Source organism: Chlamydotis macqueenii, chromosome 4 (genome assembly GCF_036417535.1).
Source record: "Chlamydotis macqueenii isolate bChlMac1 chromosome 4, bChlMac1.mat, whole genome shotgun sequence".
NCBI lineage: Eukaryota > Metazoa > Chordata > Aves > Otidiformes > Otididae > Chlamydotis > Chlamydotis macqueenii.
This window is the reverse complement of record NC_141559.1, coordinates 78,099,655-78,119,602: the sequence shown is the minus strand read 5'-3', so window position 1 is coordinate 78,119,602 and position 19,948 is coordinate 78,099,655. Positions and strand designations below refer to the sequence as shown.

Below are 19,948 nucleotides of genomic sequence, written 5' to 3'. Positions count from 1 at the left end.
GCATTTAGCATCCTCCCTTCTGTAGAGTTTGATTAAATCAGCCAAATGACTGACAGGCTGTTAGGAGCAGGATGTAGGAAGACAAAGTGTGATAGCAGAAACTTCCTTTCGCTGATGAAAATGGGCTAAAAATGTTCAATTACGTTTGCTTTAGATACATCTGTTTAGGTGACGGATGCAGAACGTGCCAAGATTGCTGCAGAGTTGGGATGTTTGGAAAGCGAGTTATTTTGTTTCGGTAAGAGATCCTGGAAAACTTAAGTAGGTCTTGAGTTTTGATAAAGGCTAAGTTACTGAGCAAGACCCAGGCAGTGCTTCAAACTTGTCATGGAGTAATTTTCGAATTACGAGCAGGTCTGAATGAAACTTATTCAAACACAACAGATGAAAACTTCTGCAGCGGGAGCATTCAACGCTTCAAAACTGCACAGCGGTAGTTCGGACATAGGACTTCTGGATCACGGAGGAGTCTCCCCTGATGCAGGCAACTCTGTCTCGTAGGGTCATTCATAAATTACTAAGGACTTTCTTAAAACTTGCGTAGGCTGTTATTTTCCGTTACTCCTATGGGAATGCTATTCCTTTGCTGCTCAGGAATCTTTTGCTTCTAGTCCATATTTATTTCTGACCACTTTTTCCAGTGTGCTAACACTGTCCTTTTGTTTGGATTGTTTGCTTTTGCCTTTGGTGTTTACGTGTTTGGTGTATCTAAGGTCAAACTCTCAGCCTGTTTTGCGAAGCTAGACAGGCCGAGCTCTCCGTTCTCCCTGGGAGCAGATCCTCCTTCACCTGTCCCACCAGCTCTCTCTGCAACCTGTTAGGTCCTGAAGTCTGGAATTCAGAAGTTAAACAGTAAAATTGGTTCCAGCACTGTACTTTGCTATATTGCAATTTCCTTTTAAGCCGTTTCTTCATGGGAAGCTTTTGGCGTCTCTTCTTTTGCTTCTCTAGGCTCAAGTGTGATTTTTACCGTGATCTCTTGGAGTGTTAGATGATATTGTGGTAAAAATGCTGCTGTACTATTAACATTGTTCCATAATTACCAGTTGTTCAGTGCTATTCTGCTGCATAATTCAGATGTAATATGAAACATCTTGGCTGTGTAAGTCTGATGGCATGTTTCCTTACCCAGCAAAGATTAATGCTATGCCTATCTTTTTCGACCATTTCTTTTAGGGCAGATTTATTCCTCAAACTTTCCATGTAAGGGGAAAGACCTAATTTGTTTTGACTTCCCTGCTCAGAAATATCTTCCACTTGTGCTAGATGAACTCGCCCAGCTGGTGGTGGGTGATGTGCTGATACACTGTCCTCTCTTCCCACCCTTCTGGCTTGCGTGACTCTTCCTCAAGTACTGGAGGAGCAGTGCTTCCACACGTGCAGGGTCTGTGGGCCCTGGGAGGAGGACGTGCCGCAGAAAGGAGCGTGCGAGATGTGCATAGGAGGGGTTTCTGACAGCAACTGCCCGCTGTTATGCTGCAGTTCATTCTTTCTGCGTGTTTGCTGGCTTCAGCAGATGCAGAGAGGAGTGGCTGACCTCAGGTCCTGAACACCCTGAGCAGGCAGGCCACTGTTTCTTACACAAGTAACATAAAAGGGAAAACTGGGATTTGCTCTGGGGAAGAAGAAAAAAAAAAAAAAAGAGTGCACTGTGGGCTTAAAAGCTTCGTCTGCAAGAAATAAGCTTGTCTTTTTAATGTCACACTGTTCACAACAGCAGTGCTTTAACTCACCTGATTCTTCCTGCTTGGCTGGAACACTGACTTTCTGTGGCTCATTTGGGAGTCAGAAAAATTCCAAATTCAGATACTGTTTTTGTCTGTCGCAAAGTATCAGCTGCCCTCTTAAGTGTTGAAGCACATCTTGTTGATGTTTCTTGTGTTTATGCATTATGGGTTTTTGCTGTTCTTCACTTTAGAGCACCTGAAAGAAATTTCACAGAAAAGCTTAGGAAAGCTTGACTAGAGAAGAGGGTGCTGAGGCAGGAGTGAAATCAAGAAGGGTGATTACTGTTTTCATAGAATGGTTTGGGTTGGAAGGGACCTTTAAAGATCACCTAGTTCCAGCCCCTCTGCCCTGAGCAGGGACACCTTACACTAGCCCAGGTCACTCAAAGCCCCATCAAGCCTTGAACACTTCCAGGGATGGGACATCCACAGCTTCTCTGGGAAATCTGGTCCAGTGCCTCACCACCCTCACAATGAAGATTTTCTTCCTTATGTCAAATCTAAATCTGCCCTCTTCCAGTTTACAGCCATTGTCCCTTGTCCTACCACTGCATGCCCTTGTCAAAAGTCACTCTCAGCTTTCTTGCAGGCCCCCTTTAGGTACTGAAAGGTTGCTATGAGGTCTCCTCAGAGCCTTCTGTTCTCCCATCTGACCAGCCCCAACTCTCCCAGCCTGTCCTCATAGGAGAGGGGCTCCAACCCTCTGATCATCTTTGTGGCCTCCTCTGGACTTGCTCCAACAGCTCCACATCCTTCTTATGGTGGGAGCTCCAGAGCTGGATGCAGTACTGCAGGTGGGGTCCCATGAGAGTGCAGTAGAGGCATAGAGTCACCTCCCTTGACCTGCTGGCCACATTTCTTTTGGTGATGCCCAGGATGCGGTTGGCTTTCTGGGCTGCAGGTGTGCATTGCGGGCTCATGTTGAGCTTCTTGTCCACCAGTACCCTCAAATCCTTCTCCTCAGGGCTGCTGCTCACAATTCATTCTCCACCCAGCCTGTATTTGCACTTGGGATTGCCCTGACCCAGGACCTTGCACTTGGCCTTGTTGATCTCTACGAGGTTTGCTCGGGCCCACCTCTCCAGCCCATCAAGGTCCCTCTGGCTGGCCTCCCTTCCCTCTAGCATGTTGGCTGCACCACGCAGCTTGGTGTCGTTGGCGAACTTGCTGAGGGTGCACTCTGTACCACTGTCCATGTTGTTGACAAAGATGTTGAACAGGGCTGGTCCCAATACCGACCCCTGAGGAATGCCACTTATCACAGATCTCCACTTGGACGTTGAGCCGTTGACCACCATTCTCTGAGTGCAGCCATCCAGCCAATTTCTTATCCACCGAGTGGTCCGTCCATCAAATCCATGTCTCTCCAGTTTAGAGACAAGGATGTCATATGGGACAAGCCCAGATAGACGACGTCACTTGCTCTTCCGTTATCCACCAGTGCTGTAATGCCGTTGTAGAAGGCCACCAAATCAGTCAGGCATGATTTGCCCTTGGTGAAACCATGTTGACTGTCACCAACCAATATTGTGAACATTGAACTGTCATTCGGAACCCCACTAAGAGTTCTTTGCCTAGAACGTTATTTTAGCAGGAACTATTATGTATTGAGAAAGCTTCCTGTGGGTGCTGCTGGAAGGAAGTGGTGGTGTTACACTCTGAATATCTCTAAGCTGATAATTGGACTGAATGTGAGCAAGTTATATGTGTGTCCTTAAAGGAAAAGACTGGGCAAATAGAGATAATAATGATTTCATGAGTTCGTTGGTGGTTGATGTTGCAAAAAGAGTGTAGGAATGAGCCATTAAACAATTAGAAGAAAGTTCAAGTAGAGCATCATAGGGCTTGGAGAGAAAAGTACTGATGCCTCTAAGGTACTACTGCTTCTTGCAAAAATGATTTTCACCTGTGACCTTGTCAGTGGCTTTGTGCCTGTCAACTGCTCTGGAATTTGAATTTACACCTCGTTTCACTTTTTGCCAATTGCGTGCACACCTGTAGGATTCAGTATTATGTTTTTATTTTCTGAGAAGACAGGTCTTGACTAAATGAATTGCAGATTGTACAGACATTGGTTTTTACTTTTTGTTGTCTGATTAGAAAGCCTTACCAGTCAAAGTTCATTTTGTAAGATGCGTTATACACTACTGTAATCCATGTCCTCTTTCAGGTGTTTATAACCATGTTGTAGACTAAACTTCCGTCTGCCATCAAAGTTGTGTTATTTCTATTGATTTTATTAAATTAATGAAAACAATGGATTCTACTGTTCATCAGAAAAGGCATGTCTGTCAAATGCTTTTTTCATTCAATAGTAATAGGTGCTAAGGAGATAATATTCAAAGAAAGTTTATCAAATATCTAAATATGTTAAAATACCAGCTTTACTGTGGGGAGTAGTTGCAACAGAAGAAATAATTGACAGAAGTCTCTAATTTTTAACTTCAGTTCCAGTTTTTCCTCTAGTGAGAAGCTGTGAGTCTCTAATCTGCAACAGCTCCTAGGCTGCCGTCTTTTTGTGTCTTGTGACCGTTTCTCGTAGGAAGTGATAGGATGATGATCAGAGGATTATTTGAAGATAAATATCCAACAGTTAATACATTGCTACAGATTATAGCATAAGAGTCTCTCATGCCTCAGTGTGTCCCTGATAAGTCTGCCTTAAATCTTTAGTATCTCTGGAATTTTTCCTCATACTTGTGGTTTTAAGAGATTTTTGTCATGTACCATTGAACAAGAGTCTTAAAGAAGGTATTTCAATGTTTATTGTGTTTATTGAAAGAGATTTCCCAATCAGAAACAGTTCCTTTGGGATAACTTGTCTGTTTCTCTTCTTTCCCCGCTTTCTCCGGAGTATTTTGTCACTACAGGCAAATGGGCCCATTCACATAAAAAGCTTTTTACTTTCCTTATATAGATTTGAAATCTGATTTCAACCTCTGTGCAGCTTTTCGGTTGGCTTTCCTGATCTGTTAAACCTGTGTTTAAAATTTAGCTGAAGAATTTGGATTCAGTTTTGCAGAAGTCATTGGAAAGTGAGGCAGTCCTTCACTATGGTGCATTTTCTGGAGTGTGTCTTGCTAGAGGATGATAGTATATTGTTCCAGGTTGATTGGTTTTTTTTTTTTTTTTTAATAACATTCTTTAAGTCATGAGAGAATATGTTTCCAAATTGGTTTTGTATTTAAAAAATGATCTGTGTTTTGGGTGGATAAAAATACCTGTAATCCATTGCAGTTATAAGGTAGCAGTTTGACTGTACAACACTTGCAACTGCGGACTTCTTTGTGTATAATGGGTTGTACAACTAACTATTCTTAGCTTCAGCTTTTTTATTCTTTATATTATCATTTGTTCTCCCTGATTGTTATTGGGATGGGGCTTGATCCACTGTTGATGTAAAAAAAAAAATGTTTATTATGATTTTTTTTTAAACAGAGTAGAGATTATTTGCAAAATGTCTTTCATTATGGTTTATTGTTTCCAATGAAGAGATGATGAAGTTGATTAGGAGACTTGGGAGGGAGAGTCCTAGAGGAGGGACACCCCTGGGGCACTTGTGGGGCTCCTGTGCCAGAGCAGGTAAGCTGGTAAGAAGCACAGAGGAGCAGAGGAAACCCAGTGAGAATCACAGAGGAGCTGCAGACAGAAACCACTATGCATGTGACCCCAAGCTCCTGCACTGCCTGTCGCCTCTCCAGAGGAGTTGGGAGAGGCTCCCTGTAACTCGGGGAAAAAATAAGAGAAACTGAGACAAGGAAGGCAGGAGAAGTGTTTGGCTTAAATTTAGCATATGGAAGGGGAAGGAAAGCTATTTACTCGTGGATTAGATAGTTTGTTTTCTTTTTCTCAATATTAGAATCAGTGATTAGAAGGTGTATTAATTGGCAGTAAGTTATATTACTGAAAAATTCCCTGGATCAAGACTGTTTTGCCCATTACAGAGTTGAACAGGTTTTGAAGATGTGGGAGGAAACTGGGAGAGTTTTATCCTGATTTCTGAATGAGAGCTTTTTATGACTTTTGAACAGAAAATAAAGAGGTTACATTTTACATATTCTTAGGTTTCTTTAACTGAAAGGCTCTCCTTAACAGATGGTTCTTGAACATTTTTTACATCTGTTTAAATAAAAAAAAAACGCAAAAACCCCACAAAAACTACCACCTAATTAACCATTCTTTTCTATTCTTACATCTCAGCCCTTACCTTTGATCTCTGTGGGTTTCAGGACTGCAGAAGCAAACAAAATTAATCCTAACTATAAATTTTACCAAAGTATTTTTCATAGAATGGTTTGGGTTGGAAGGGACCTTTAAAGGCCACCCAGTCCAACCCCCCCTGCCAGGAGCAGGGACATCTCCAACCAGATCAGGTTGCTCAGAGCCCCGTCCAACCTGGCCTGGAATGTTTCCAGGGATGGGGCATCCACCACCTCTCTGGGCAACCTGTGCCAGTGTTCCACCACCTTCATTGTGAAAAATTTCTTCATTATATCCAGTCTGAATCTACTTCCCTCTATTTTAAAATCATTACTCCTTGTCCTATCACAACAGGCTCTGCTAAAAAATTTCTCCCCATCTTTCTTAAAAGCCCCTTTCAAGTTTTGAAAGGTTGCAATAAGGTCTCCCCAGAGCCTTCTCTTCTCCAGGCTGAACAGCCCCAGCTCTCTCAGCCTGTCCTCACAGGAGAGGTGCTCCAGCCCTCTGATCATCTTTGTGGCCTCCTCTGGAGCCTCCTTCATGTTGTTACATAAATTAGTAACATTCTATTCAAATGTAGTGTCAGCCTTGAAAGCCTTAATGAAAATTAGTGTATAATCTGTTTGGTCGATAATGAGTATAGATTAAGATGTGTAGTCTTTTTATGGGCACAACTTGTGCGAGTAATCATAGACATCAGTGGTGTAGCTGTTTAATTTTTGTCATTTCTTTTCCCCAAATGTGTCCCGGGAAACAATCTTCAATTGATTAAAGTTTTCTTAAATGTACTCTTCTAACTTCTTGCATTAAGTTTTGCAGTATGTCTGTGGGGTTTTTTGTTGTTTGAAAAAGCCTCGGAACAGGAAGTTCATACGGAATTCATTGCTGATAATGTGCACAACATCTCAATGAAGAGCTTCTTGCTCAAGTTTATCCCATGTGAAAATGCCTTCTTTGCCTTTTAACTTCACCTTTCTTTTTTGAAACATAAATGTTGCTCAAAAATAGCTGTTGTTTTATCATTTACTGTTTCTGAAAGTATGTTTCATAAGTAATTTATGTGTATCTGATTTAGAGGAGGGGGCATGAAACCAGCAAGTGTTTTGGGGTGTTTTTGCACTAGTTTTACCTTCTGTTTCACTGCCTGCTCACGCCCTATTGCTCTTGATACTGGTTCGTTTATACAGGTGTGACTTTCAGGTGTCAGTTGTGGGCTTTAAACTGCAATCTGCTTGATCTTGTCGTGTGAACTTCAAAAGCTGCGTTGAACAGCAAGACTTTGATACGGTCTGTCTTGTGGATGACTTGTAAAGCTGGCTGTTTCTGCTACTGCAGGTGGTACTGCAAGAGGGAAAGTTAATTTCTATTTTCAGCTCCTAGGAGCTTCGGGTGTAGTCCAACATCATGTTGTGCTAGATGCTATACAACTGTAGAAGAGAAGATGCCTCTTGTCCCGCTGGGTTTTCAGCAGCGGCTTGCCTAGGGTAGCTTCCCCGTGGGCTAGGGTAAGAGCTGGTAGGTTTGCATGTTGCATGGTGCATCTGCCCATGTGCAGATACTTGGTAGATCTGGGGGATAAGCTCCTACATGGACAGGAACTGTGCATGCTGGTGCTTCCTCTGTGCCTCTGGTCCTTGCCTGCATGGATAGTTATTTTGGAAGAGTACCTGCCCACATCGAATACTGAGCTCAGCCCTGCAGACTGGACTGGACTTGTGGTGTGTAGGGAGATGGGAATGTTGGCAGGGCAAAGGAGGTAAGTGGAAACATTCCCTGTGTGGGATTATGGTTCTGGGGGTTTAATGAGAGGATGGTGAGGGATGCAGGAATGTGCTTAATTCTGCACTCAGATGCAGGCTGGTCTGGTCCTGTCTCCATGCTTGGTAGCACTGTTGACACTCAAACAATGGGGGCTGAGAGTCCTTGTCTCTGGGTAAATCCAGGTGCTATACGTAACCAAATGCAATTTTTCAGGGTGTGGCAGTGATCATGTACAACTTGACAAACACTGTTTTTTTGTATTCCCACATAAAAAGACATCCTGAAGACTTAAATTAATTGCTTCTGAAATATTCCAAGTGTGGAAATTTTGTCTACTTAAGAATAACAATGAGACAAAAGTAAATAATGGTGAAAAGAATAGCACCACAAAAAGCTTTGGAGTGTGTTCCTGAGGACGGACAATTCAGCTTTGGAAGCAGCTTTAAACAGATCACTTAAGTTCAGTAGATGAAAAGCAAATTTGAGTCCCTTGAGTCCTCACTAATTACACCACAATGAGTAGCTTTGGAAATGTCAGTGCAAAATGTGATTGTAAGACAGCTTTACTACTGAGACATCTTTTGTACGCAAATTGAGACATCTGCATTTATGGCTGCCAAAACAACCCTAGCACTGCCCCTTTCTGAGAGGATGTAGTGGTGTTTAGCGGTGATGTTCGTATGCAAACAACAAAATCTGGATGCTATAGGTACAGCTTGTCTTCTTTGGTGCTTGGTTTCTTAATTGCCACGGTGTTCTCTGTAAATTCATAGAATTTTTTTGTTGTTGTTGTTGAAGTTCAGGAAGACTGTGGGAAGGGTGTGCTCTCAGGTGCTTGTTACTGCCGACCTTGCTCTTCTGAGCACTCTTAGGCCACTCTGGCCAATGGAAGGTGCTTTTTGACTTAGATAAGAGTGCAGGATCAAACCGTGAGTGATTTGAAAAAATACTGTGCTGGACAGATGTATTTTGACTTGCTATATCTATATATTTGTCTAAATATATTGACTTGAAGAAAGGAATCATCTGAAGTAAACAGAACTCACAAAAGTCAACCTAAGTGAACTGTTGCAAATGAAATGAAAACTGACATTATTTCAGTTATATAAAGAAATTAAACAAACCATTGCGCATACTGAGTACTAGGAGTTGGACTCAGAAAAGATGTACTGAGGTGACTAATTAAATTCTGTGTTTCTTTGGCCCTTTTTGCACATCCAGGATGAGTGGAGCAACCGTTTAGGGATGGCTGGAATTTATTTTGCTCAGAGACAGGGAAGACTTTCTGATAGCGCTCGTTTATTGCAGTGTTGCATTCCTCATTAATCCTCTGCTGTCTTCATCACTTTCCACCTCTTCAGTTGCTTCTCCGTCTTTCACATCTCTTGCAGCCTTCCCTTTTCTTTGTTTTGAAAGACTTCATGAAAAATGCATCCCTTGTAGGATCTCTGCAAACAGTTCTGTAGTAGGAAATTCTCACCCTTGGAAATGGTTAAAAGCATGCTGTTCGCGTAGCGCTCTTTGACAATTTGTACAGCGGAGGAGATGGGCCACGTTGTGCTGTGCTGCAGGATGATTACAGGAGTACGTTAGTGCCATTGGGCAGTAAAAAATGTTAGATGCATTGAACTGTCTTTCACAAGCATATCTTTCTGTCAAATGACAACAGAACCTGGATCCTAGAATGGGAAAGACTCATTTCCAAAGAAGTGAAAACCTGCTTTGAGCAAAGCAAAGGCAGTGAGGCTTTAACCTTACCCTTATAATTCAAACTGTAAAACTTTGTGAATTTGATCCAAACTACTGGAAAATACGTGCTTAATCTGGAGTGTGTTCCCTCATAAAAGTTACCGGTACCAGGGCCAGACCTCCTGATGTCACTTGGTATGTTGTTGCAATGACTTCTTGATAGCAGGATCCTCTGATATGTAGTCTGACTGGTTCTTTTGTGCAGAATCCGTTCTGTTCTAGGTTCCTGTAGGCTGTGATCAAGTTACCTCTTTATGTTGCTCACCTGAGAAAGAATTATGGCCGGCATTGTTCTCTAGCGAAAATGACCGAAGCTTGTTTCCTGCATTTTATTTGATTTTTTTTTTTTTCTTTAAAAAAAAAAAGTTCCATTTTATACTTCTCCTCAGCTGTGTATGTAGAGATCTGAGGAACTGACAGATGTAGTTATTGTTCTGTTGTACATTGTTGATTAGGCATATGCGACGTTCAGCAATCACTTCCATGCAATAAGCTGTGCATGTTGGTGAGTGATCCCCTTCCCTTTTGCCAAACAGTGCTGAGTGCCTCTTGTTCGTGCTGGTCTGAGCAAATCTGCTCCGAGGTGATCTGGCTGTTGGTACTCTCTGTAGTATGTGGAACAACCCTAGAGTTTCCACATGGTCTGCAGACCTTGTTCATGCTCTCCTCCGCAGCATCCTCTGATGGCTGCTCATTTTGTGTGCCACGTGTGGCTGTGCTGGCAGGCGCCATGAACTGAGGCTGCTCCCTGTGTGTGCTGGCAACATGATCTCTGTGGATACCTGTTGTCTCCAAGATGAGACATATGTATGAAGGTATGAAGGTACTGGGCCCCAGGTAACAATGAGGAGTGCTTAGCTGTCTGCATAGTGTGGCAGGAAGGACGTTTGTTGTATCTGGAATATAAGGTGACTGTGAAAGTCCTGCTGGATTGCCTAGATTGGTGTTGGACATCTCAACGTAGGGCAGTTCAACTTGGTGATCCATCACTGGCACACAGTTTCTTGCTCGCTCTCCCCCTCCACAGTGGGATGAGGGAGAGAATTGGGAAGAAAGGAAGAGTCATGGGTTGAGAGATGAAGGCAGTTTACTAGAATAGCAAAGGAAAATGGCAATAATAACAAAATATAAGGATACTAAAATATACAAAATAAACAATACAGAATTTCTCACCACCTGATGTCCCAATGACTGATACAGCCCAGCAGCAAGCAAAGCAATGAAAGAGCGCCAGCAAGGTAAAGAGTGATGCCAGCGAGCTATGTGCTCCCCTCAGGCAACCCCCACTAATATGCTGAACGTGACGTTTACAGCATGGAATGCTCTCTTTGGAAGGTTTAGGTTAATTATTCTGTCTGTATCCCTCCCAGCTCCCTGCACCCACACACTGGGGATCCGGACAGTGTCCTGGGTCTCATAGGCAACAACTCATATCATCAGGGTGTTTATCCACATTCTTCACATACCTGACTACTGAGAGGAAAATTAACTCCATCCCTGCTGAAACCAGGACAGTATCCACACCTTGTTGCATATCATCTACGTCATATGTATATATACACAAATATCATTCCCTCAATCTATGGGCCACGCCTCTGGAGTCTGTGGTGTTCGTTTAGTCCATGACTTTGGGCTCCATCTGTCTTAAGTCTTTCAGGGCAGGAGAAATGGTACATAGTGTGGGGTTGTTGCATGCTGCATCTGGAGCTCGCAGCTGATATGTCTGGTTTGGCTGATGTATCATGTTCATGGTCTGCGAGTTGAAGATGTTTATCTCAAGAAAGTTGTTGGGTGCCAGTTCTGGTTCCATTGCTGCTGCATCTTGCTCAGTTTCATCAAAGTTCATTCTTCACTGATCAGGGTGATTCTTATAGAATCATAGAATGGTTTGGGTTGGAAGGGACCTTCAAAGGTCATCTAGTCCAACCCCCCTGCAAGGAGCAGGGACATCCTGTTGCGGTATCTTTGATATGACATATAATAACTGTAGAAATGATAACATACAGTTCAAATTATTGGCTGTTTTCACCCAAAACCAAATCTCCTTAAGGTACACATCGAACTCCCCCATCTTCCTGCATTAACCACCAAGTACATCCAGGTCCTTGAGCAAAAGCAGTCCCGTGGGTGTGTTTGCCCAGGAGAGGAATAACCCAGACTGTCTTCCCCAACATATTCCTTTTACATGCACCACAGGGACTTTATCCCCTTCTACAGTATGTAAAAGTTCTGCTTGGGCATGGCCAGCTTGATTGGTGGATCCCTGAGTGTTGACTAACCAGGTGGCTAAATGTGTATCCTGATTTTTGAAGGTTCCACCATCAGCCATTGTCCTCCATACCAAAGAGGCTTTAACCGCTTGGCTTGGTTAATTGCAGCACGTTTCACATTCATGGATAACCAGTGCAGTAGTGTCCATGGTCAAGTCCACTCCTCAGTCATCAGCCCATTTGTATGTTGCATCTCTTCCCTGATGGCCTGAGGTGTCATGGGCCCACTGAACTGCCATAGGTCACCCCTATGCTGCCAGTCTAGGTCCACCTGGGAAACTTCAATCTTAGCAGCCTGATCTTACCTGCCAATTGTTTTGATGTTCTTCTGTGGCTTGACTCTTGAGTACATGGGCACCTACGTGACAACCAGCTTCTCTAACCAGGCAGCAGTATCTCGCCACAGTGCAGCAGCCCACATTTGCCTCTGCACTGCCAGTTGCTCTGCTTCCATTGCTTAAACCACCCCCACAGAGCATTTGCCACCGTCCATGAGTCGGTGTAGAGATAGAGCACAGGCCATTTTTCCCATTCAAGCAATATCTAAGGCCAGCTGGATGGCTTTCACCTCTGCAAACTCACTTAATTCACCTTGGCCTTCAGTGGCTTCTGCGACTCGTCGTGTAGGACTCCACACAGCAGCTTTCTACTTTCGATATTTTCTTACAATACGATGAGATCCACCAGTGAACGGGGCATACCACTTCTCGTTTTCTGGTGGATTATTTATACAGTGGGACCTCTTCAGCACACATCACCCCTTCCTCTGGTGGCATTCCAAAATCTTTGCCTTCTAGCCAGTCTGTGATTACTTCTAAGATTCCTGGGTGATTGGGGTTTCCTATTCGGGCTCGCTGTGTGATCAGTGCGATCCACTTACTCCATGTAGCATCAGTTGCATGATGTGTGGAGGGGACCTTCCCTTTGAACATCCAGCCCAGCACTGGCAGTTGGGGTGCCAGGAGGAGCTGTGCTTCAGTACCAATCATTTCTGAAGCAGCTCGAACTCCTTCGTATGCTGCCAGTATTTCTTTTTCAGTTGGAGTGTAGCAAGCCTTGGATCCTCTATATCCCCGACTCCAAAACCCCAGGGGTCAACCTCAAGTTTCTCCTGATGTTCTCTGACAGAGACTCCAGGTAGGGCCATTCTCCCCGTCTGCAATGTAGAGGGTGTTTTTCACATCTTGTCCTGTTTGAACTGGCCCAAGGGATACTGCATGAACAATCTCCTGTTTAATTTGTTCAAAGGTGTGTTGTTGCTCAGGGCCCCATTTAAAATTGTTCCTCTTTGGGTCACTTCATAGAGAGGGCTTAAAACCATACTGTAACTTGGGATATGCATTCTCCAGAAACCCACAAGAAAGCTTGTGTTTCCTTTTTGTTAGCTGGTGGAGACATGGCTGTTATTTTGTTGACCACATCCACAGAATCTGATGATGTCCATCTTGCCATTTTATTCGTAAAAACTGGATCTCTTGTGCAGGCCCCTTGATTTTACTTCGTTTTATGGCGAAACCGACTTTCAGAAGGATTTGAATTATTTTTTCCCCTTTTTCAAAAACTTCTGCTGCTGTGTTGCCCTACACAATGATGTCATCAATGTATTGCAGGTGTTTTGGAGCTTCACCCTTTTCCAGTGCAGTGTGGATCAGTCCACGGCAAACGGTAGGGCCGTGTTTCCACCCCTGAGGGAGTCTATCCCAGGTGTACTGGACCCACCTCCAAGTGAAAGCAAACTGTGGTCTGCATGCTCTGAGAAGATGATGAGCTTGTAAGGCTTGATAGGTTCCCTGTGACCTCATGTCTTGCGTCTTGACAGCTTGTGTCAAGACTGGAGCTGAATTTCATGTCCAGCTTAACTGCTAGCGTTCTGGGGGACCTTGGGGCGTCACTTACCCTTTGGGTTTTGGTTTACCCTGTTCCAAGACAAGCGTAATTCTGCTGACCTTGGTTTGTATAGTGCTTTCAGGTCTGCTAAAAAGTGGTGTTTAAAGTGTTGCTGCTTTGTGACAAAAGCCTACAAACAAATGTGACATTTCAGAGAGTCTGTGCAATTAATAAATACAGCTAGGTGGGTAATTTGAGGTTCTTAGTGGTATCATAATAACCAAGTTACCTATGTTTGAGGTAAGTGGTGAAATTTTCTGCTGGCAAAAACCATTAGGCTTTTTTTTTTTTTTCTCACTCTGTTTTGTGGGTTATGACCACTTGCAGGTGACTCTAGAAAGTGTCACTTAGCTGTTGTCTTCTCTTCAAAGGACAGCCCATCAAAGGATGCTTTGTCTCTCCTTGTCTCACAATTGGCTTTTGGCCTCCTACTGTGTATATCAAATTTGTTACTGGGAAATGATGCATGACTGTGCAAAGAGAGACTGAGTCATCTTCTGAATTAGATATCCTCGAAATTTCAGTGGGCTGGATTTGAGATCTGGAGGGGACGCTTCTGTCTCATCAGCTCCTTTATCCTGGTGTTTGGATAAACAAGTGATGTTTTGAAGTAGCAGTACAGGCTGGTTCAAATTATTCATATCACCAGATAAAAGGAGGTGGAGCGGAAAAGAGAATGTGGAAGATCGTTCCTAGATAAAAGCCTTCCCTTAGCCCTGCTTTTTAAAAAAGTTCTTGTGACAGAGATCTTGGCAAGAGAACAGAAGAGTGTGAACATCTTTGCGGTGGAGAGCAGAGACGGTTAAGCACTGGGATCAAAGAGAATGAGTAAGGCTGAAATCCTCCACTGTGGTGGGTCAGGCTGCACCTTTCCATGGCTAGCTTGTCAACGGGAGTGCTGCTTCTGGAGGTTGGTAAGGCAGGAAAAACCCTTGCCCATATCCCTTCTCCTTTCAGGGCAAAACTGACAGGCTCGTATTGCTCAAACAAAGTGCTATTTGACCAAGATCAAACAATAGTATTTGACAGTAACTGATGCAGTTGCAATTATAAGACTTCAGGCTTACGAAGAATGCAAAGACCTATCCCTGGCAACATGTATGTATTTTTAGAATCATAGAATCATAGAATGGTTAGGGTTGGAAGGGACCTTCAAAGGTCATCTAGTCCAACCCCCCTGCAAGGAGCAGGGACATCCCTGACTAGGTCAGGTTGCTCAGAGCCTCATCCAGCCTGGCCTTGAACGCTTCCAGAGATGGGGCATCCACCACCTTTCTGGGCAACCTGTTCCAGTGTTCTATAACCTGCATCGTAAAAAATTTTTTCCTAATTTCTAATCTAAATCTACCCCCCTCTATTTTAAAACCATTACTCCTCGTCCTATCGCAACAGGCCCTACCAAACAGCCTATCCCCATCTTTCTTGTAGGCCCCCTTGAGGTACTGGAAGACCACTATCAGGTCTCCCTGGAGCCTCCTCTTCTCCAGGCTGAACAGCCCCAACTCTCTCAGCCTGTCCTCATAAGAGAGGTGCTCCAGCCCTTTTATCATCTTCGTGGCCCTCCTCTGGACCTTCTCCAACTGGTCCATGTCCTTCTTGTGCTGGGGGCTCCAGAACTGGACACAGTACTCCAGGTGGGGTCTCACCAGGGCAGAGCAGAGGGGGAGAATCACCTCCCTCGACCTGCTGGCCACGCTTCTCTTGATGCAGCCCAGGATGCGGTTGGCCTTCTGGGCCGCAAGGGCGCATTGCCTGCTCATGTTAAGCTTCTCATGAACCAGCACTCCCAAGTCCTTCTCCTCAGGGCTGCTCTCAATCCATTCCCCGCCCAGCCTGTATCTGTGCCTGGGATTGCCCTGACCCAGGTGCAGGACCTTGCACTTGGCCTGGTTGAACTCCATGAGGTTGGCACGGGCCCACCTCTCCAGCCTGTCAAGGTCCCTCTGGCTGGCATCCCTCCCTTCCAGCGTGTCGACGGCACCACACAATTTGGTGTCGTTGGCGAACTTGGTGAGGGTGCACTCTATCCCACTGTCCATGTCGCCGACAAAGATGTTGAACAGGGCCGGGCCCAGCATGGACCCCTGAGGGACGCCACTCGTGACCGGTCTCCACCTGGACATCGAGCCGTTGACCACCACTCTCTGAGTGCGGCCATCCAGCCAACTCCTTATCCACCGAGTGGTCCGTCCATCGAACCCATGTCTCTCTAGTTTAGAGAGAAGGATGTCATGCGGGACAGTGTCAAAAGCTTTGCACAAGTCCAGGTAGATGATGTCAGTTGCTCGTCCCTTGTCCACCAATGCCGTCACCCCGTCATAGAAGGCCACAAATTGGTCAGGCACGATCTGCCCTTGGTGAAGCCATGTTGGCTGTCACCAACCACCTCCTTGCTCTCCATGTGCCTTAGCATGGTTTCCAGGAGAATCATGTCCTGGCAATGTATCTGAAATGAGCATGTTACTGATCTCAGGGAGGTCAGGAGCGATTCGGTATTCCTGACGCAACAACCAGAATCACAGTCTTCTCGGAGAAACACAGTAGGTTAACAGTCACTGGATGCCCCGTGAACTTTTTCCATTCAGAGAACGTTATAGCAAATTTTTTTTCTTTCTTTTTTACAGCAATGCTGAGTGACAGTAACTCTAGGAAGCTGAAGAGTGATCGTTCACCTCCTGTGCAATGGTGTGAGGTGGCTGCACATGAAGATGAGAAGACCAAGCTGGTTTTTAAAAGGTACTCGCAAGTAAGTGTCATTGTCACTGCGATATAGAGGTCAGTTACTCTCCCCCCGGGCCTAGACAGTTAAAAAAAAGGATGCAAAAAGCCAGGGATGAGATTGGAACAGGAACTGAATAGAGAGTTAGGCACACAGCTTTCCCTGGGGCACCTAAAACACTTTGAGGAGGTTAGGCTCTCTGGTAGCATTGGCTGTTTTCCCAAGCCAATGTGAGATCCTGGTACTTCACTCACAAGTATTTCCAGTCTCTTTTGTATCCAAATAAGTAACAATGTTGAGACTTTTGTACAGTCTGATAAATGAAGGGCAGTGGATGTTTAGTGACTGCCAGTCAGACAATTTCCAGGGGGTGCAGCATAAAGGTTTTAGACCCCCTATCAGTACAAAATTTAATTTAATTTAATTAAATCAGATGCGAGAACAGTGTGCTTTTCCAGTGGCCACCTTATTTGCAGCACGCACTGCAAATTAAGTGCCAGGATTGCATCTATTAGCCCATATGGTACAAGCTTTTTTTGAAAAAAAAAAATCTTGGAAACCTTTATAAACTTCATCTGAAGGAGTTTCAAGAAGCACTGAACACTTAGTAGATTGTATATTTTTTTCAAGACATTTAAACAAAGGTCCAGTTGTTAGGAAACCTTAGGAAATGAAAATCAATAATAAAGCTCAAACTATGTATTTGAGCAACAACCACAGCTCTAACTAAATAATGTAAATTTTGCAAATCGCTTTACATGTGAAATGAATATTTGGAGATCAACAGTGAGGTTCCTTAGGAATTAGAAATGATTGAAAATATGGATGGTCTATATTGTTCAATTTTAAAGGATTTTTTTTTTCTTCTTCACGTTTTGAGGATGTAAATGCCTAAATTAGGCTTCTTGATATAAACCTAAGCATCTAAATTCTTCATTCTGACCTGCCAGTGGGTTGAAAGTTTTTTGCTTGTGAGTGGTGGCCGTTGACCCAAAATCTTGCAATTTGACTTTCTATCCTTTTTTGACTTGCATGAAAATACATATTTCAAAATAGAGTTGCCCTTTAAAGTAGGAAAACAAAAATCACTTTTGGTTTCTTTATGTAAGGAGAGCTCTTTGACCTGTCAGAGATACATTTAAACTATCTGATACAGGCATAGAACTGCGTAAATCGGAGTGTCAATATGCAACGTTTTCCTTATCAAAGCACCTATTTATGCTCCTACTTTCCTGCGGATAGCTCTGAAGAGTTGTGGAAGACTTACAGTGAACAAAGCAATAGTTTTTCTTGGTTTGAATCAAATCAAGTATTCATCTGAAGTTCTTCAACTGCCTTAAATTTGTTTTAAAATATTCATTTAACATTTGATGGATTGCTGGAAAATATAATTTTTTTTTTTCACTCTTTCCTACCCCTATATCCTTCTGTTTGTTTTTAGACTTCTTGCCCTGTTTGTGGTTGGAGGGTGCTTCCTTTATATCCTTAAATTACGTTTTGGCCCTGAAGAATGTGACAGAACAAAAATGCCATACGTGGACCTCGATCGTGTAAGGGTTGGTATTTTTTGCCTTTTTTTTTTGTTGGTTTTTTTTACTTAGCCTAAAAAAAGTTATTAATTGACAATATAAGAGTTATACAGGTCTGTAACGAAGTACTAGAGTGCTGAAATTATCCTGTGAGGAGGAAGTATATTTTGTTTCATTTCATGCTGTAGAACTTCTGGTTTTTATTCTTGTGGAGTGACAGCAGAAGTGCATAGAGAAACTGGATTTTTAGGAGTAAAATGAGATAACTGTGACTGTTAAGAAAAACATTTAAAATGGGTGTGCCATCATACTGTTGTGTCACTGCGGATGACACTGGTGATCAGAGAATGGATGCAAACGAGAAGTAACATAAATTTAAAAAAAAAAAAAAGCCCCAAACTCAACACAGTAAACCAAAAGTTAATTTTTACTGAAGTTAGTTCTACAGTCTGCTTTGCCTTATCGTTGCTCAGATGTTTTTGGAATCATAGGGCAAATGTGCAGGAGGGTGCAGCTCTTGGTTCATTTATTTATTTCAGATAGCAGCTATTTACTTCAACCACAGTTTTTGCATGTGGCCCCATGCTATGGGGCCCCTCCCACAGGCTACAGTCCTGCATGAACTGCTCTGGCATGAGTTGTTCTTCCACAGAGTGGAGTCCTTCAGGAACAGGCTGCCCCAGCGCAGGTCCTCCACGGGCTGTAGCCTCCTTCAGGCACCCACCTGCCCTGGCATGGGGTCCTCCATGGGCTGCAGGGGGACAGCCTGCTTCACCATGGGCTGCACTACGGGCTGCAGGGGAATCTCTGCCGGGAGCAGCATTACTGCTCCCCCTCCTTCTTCACCAACCTTGGCATCTGCAACTGTTCCTCTCACAAGGAATTCTTCACAACAGGCAGGCAGACAACTCTGAGGTTCTCTTCACTTGTCGTCTTCTCTCTTCACTTCTTGCAGGTGGGCCGGGCTGAATCGGGCCCAGATGGCTGCCCAGCAAGAGGCCAGAGGGTGAGGGCCACAAGGCCCACAAGGCTCACACTCCCCCTCTCTGGCCCTGCTTCTGCTTCTTCACTTCTTTTTTTTTCTTTCTATTTTTCCCCTTCTTAAATACATTATTACAGAGGTGTTATCACTGACAATTCTGACACCAGTTGGCTTGGCCTTGGCCAGCGATGAGTCCTCCCTAGCCCTAGCTGAGTCCACCGGACGAAGGTGAAACTTCTAGCAGCTTCTCACAGAAGGTTCTGTGAGAAGCTGCTAGAAGCTTCCCCTGTGTCTGACAGAGCCAATGCCAGCTGGCTCCAAGACAGACCTGCTGCTGGCCAAGGCTGAGCCAGTCAGTGATGGTGGTAGTGCCTCTGTGATAACATATTTAAGAAGGGAAGAACCTGCTGGGTAAAACAGCAGTGGAGAGAGGAGTGAGAATATGTGAGAGGAATGACTCTGCAGACACCAAGGTCAGTGAAGGAGGAGGGGGAGAGGTGCTCCAGGTGCTGGAGCAGAAATTCCCCTGCAGCCCATGGTGCAGACCATGGAGGAGCAGAAATCCACTTGCAGCTCATGGAGGATCCCATGCTGGAGCAGGTGAATGTGCCTGAAGGAGGCTGTGGCTCCATGGGAAGCCCACGCTGGAGCAGGCTCCTCTGACCTGTGGAGAGAGGAGTCCATGTTGGAGCAGGTTTACTGGCAGGGCTTGTGGCCCTGTGGGGAGACCACGCTGGAGCAGTTCCTGAAGAACTGCAGCCCACAGGAAGTACTTGTGTTGGAGAAGTTTGTGGAGGACTCTCCTGTGGGAGGGACCCCATGCTGGAGCAAGGGGAGAATGTGAGGAGTTCTTCCCCTGAGGAGGAAGGATTATCAGAAACAATGTCTGATGAAGTGACTGCAACTCTCATTCTCCATCCCCCTGTGCTGCTCAGGGGGAAGAAGTAAAGAGTTCAGGAGCGAAGCTGAGCCTGGAAAAAAGGGAGGGGTAAGGAGAAGGTGTTTTTGAGATTTGTTTCTTGTTATCCTACTCTGATTTAGTTGTTAATAAATAAGTTAATTTTCCCCAAGTCAAGTCTGTTTTGCCTACGATGGTAATTGCTGAATAATCTCTCCTTGTCCTT

At 44.3% G+C, this 19,948-nt stretch overlaps 1 protein-coding gene across 3 annotated transcripts in view; it reads left to right on the top strand.

Moving 5' to 3' along the window:
- Window positions 1-19,948, top strand: part of ST3GAL5 (ST3 beta-galactoside alpha-2,3-sialyltransferase 5) — a 31,803-nt gene that overhangs the window by 1,386 nt on the left and 10,469 nt on the right. For 2 of the 3 annotated variants that reach the window (XM_086747621.1, XM_086747620.1), the window contains exons 2-3: window positions 16,219-16,330; window positions 17,755-17,869. In XM_086747621.1, the coding sequence (XP_086603747.1) occupies window positions 16,219-16,330; window positions 17,755-17,869 (227 nt within the window). Of the gene's footprint in view, window positions 1-16,218; window positions 16,341-17,754; window positions 17,870-19,948 lie in introns of all 3 variants that reach the window. The other variant, XM_086747622.1, reaches the window with a different exon arrangement.